The sequence below is a fragment of the Azolla caroliniana genome, unplaced genomic scaffold (genome assembly GCF_043228905.1).
Source record: "Azolla caroliniana isolate FFs.n. ecotype wild unplaced genomic scaffold, voAzoCaro1.0.p SCAF_3, whole genome shotgun sequence".
Classification (NCBI taxonomy): Eukaryota; Viridiplantae; Streptophyta; class Polypodiopsida; order Salviniales; family Salviniaceae; genus Azolla; species Azolla caroliniana.
The window spans coordinates 26056783-26058734 of record NW_028230438.1 but is presented as its reverse complement, the minus strand read 5'-3'; the positions used below and the strand labels follow the sequence as shown (position 1 = coordinate 26058734).

Below are 1952 nucleotides of genomic sequence, written 5' to 3'. Positions count from 1 at the left end.
GAGAATGTTGTCGTCTCTTTTGCCATGCTGAAGTAGAATTTTTCGGCTAGGTGCATTCGAATGGTGGAGCGTGTGATTTCGTCTGTTGATCTCCACTCATCAGCTGACATTGAAGCAGGCTTTTCAGAGTGTCGAATGGCCTCGACCTGCCTTCGAATAATCAGTATGTCCTGCATCATCTCCTTCCATAGGGCAAAATTTTTGCCGTTGAATTTTTGGATCTCAACTCTTGTACCAAATGTTGATACCACGATTCTTTCAGAAGTGAGATTTACTAACCTAGTCTTTTCTTTTAGCCTTTTCTATTCTCTGTTGCCGCCGAGTAGCAGATCGCTCTTATACCAGTTGAAGCGTAAGTGTATGAGGATCTGTCTTGGTTTGTACTCAGAAAACAACACAGAAAGAGAAGCAAAGATATACACAGATTGAAGCTTTAATGGAAGCTCTATTACGTTCTCTGTCTTACTCTCTCAAAGACTCGATATACAATGTATAGTCAAGAAGATTATTCTTTACAACGTTAGGTTATTGCTTATATACTAAGCCCTAACTATGTGGACGAGTTCACCCTAGGATACAAAGTGGAGGGAGTCGGCCTTTTACGCCAACACTAGGAGAAAATTAGTAGTTTTGATCAAATGCTACTTGAGGGTAATGTTATTATGTTCACATCTAGTCTTAAGATGTGTAATAGAATTAGCAGTGGAGAGAGAGGAAAAGAATTACATATCTAGATTATAAAGAAGGGGCTATTGGAGAAAGATCTTGTACTTAATAGTGCATTGGTTTATATTGTATGCCAAATGTTGAACATGACCATGATGAGGAAGCATTGATTTGTTTCGAGCATATGCAAATTCTTGGTATTTCTCCAAATGCTATAACTTATATTTGCATTCTGAAAGCACTTGTCAAGGCACAAGACACCATTGCTAACATTTTATTGTATGATACACTCTCATGGACTTCATTACTTGCAGGGTATGTTGAAAATGGGCATGTTGTGGAAGCACTTATGTGCTTTAAGCAAATGCAGCTTGAGGGTGTTTCTCCATATATTTTAACATTTGCATGTACCTTGAAAGCTTCTGGTATCATTAAATCCACTAGGAAGGTTAGGGAAATACATGCTATGATTGAAACAATAAGCTGTGAAACAAATTCTAGATACTGGAGCTGGAAATGCCTTGGTTAGTAGGATACATGAAACATGGTGGTGGTCTTGGTGAGGAAATATTGAACATTTTTGGGCAGATGCAAGAAAGAGGAGTATGTCCAGATGTTATCACTTACACATGCATAACTTGTAGTAGGATTGGAGCCATGGGTAAGGGCAAGTCAATACATGCTAGTATTGAAAGAAAAGGTTTGGTTGAGACAGACTGCATTGTTGGGAATGCCCTAGTTGATATGTATTCAAAATGTGTTGGTCGACTTATATGCAAAATGTGGTGAAGCCCATGAAGCATGGATTATCTTCAAGGGTCTCTTTGCATGAGATATGTGTTATGGAATGTTTGGAATAAACCAAGATGGATATATGGTTGTCCAATGTCTCAAATATATGTTGAAATCAGGTCTAAAACTTGATGCAACCACATTCACATATAATATTCATTGTAATAGTGGACTATTTTAATACCAATGGAAAAAAAAAAGTATCAAGATATGATTTATCCTCAATTACATAGTGTCCTTGTATAAATACGTCTACAACAAGATTGAAGTAGGCAAGATAACTTGTAATGTAGTGCCCATTTGGCCACATTAAGGAAGAATTAATTAAGCTCTAATTAAGCAATATAAATGCACAACTGTCAAGCCAGGTAGTTGTTGAACGTTGCAAACTTGATTCTAAGGAGAACATACATACCCCCTCCCTTTCACAAAGAGTAACAACATCCTCATGGCCGTCCATCAAATTTGACTACAACTTTGAGAGAGAACTTCCA

The 1952-nt window shown here is 37.6% G+C and overlaps 1 protein-coding gene across 1 annotated transcript; it reads left to right on the top strand.

The window, feature by feature from the left end:
* The first annotated feature begins 796 nt into the window (after positions 1-796).
* Positions 797-1455, top strand: LOC147866903 (putative pentatricopeptide repeat-containing protein At3g15130). The gene is made up of 2 exons (XM_087316786.1): positions 797-1114; positions 1168-1455. Exons 1-2 carry the CDS (start codon positions 797-799, stop codon positions 1453-1455), a joined length of 606 nt encoding a protein of 201 aa, XP_087172912.1.
* The last annotated feature ends 497 nt before the right edge of the window (positions 1456-1952 follow it).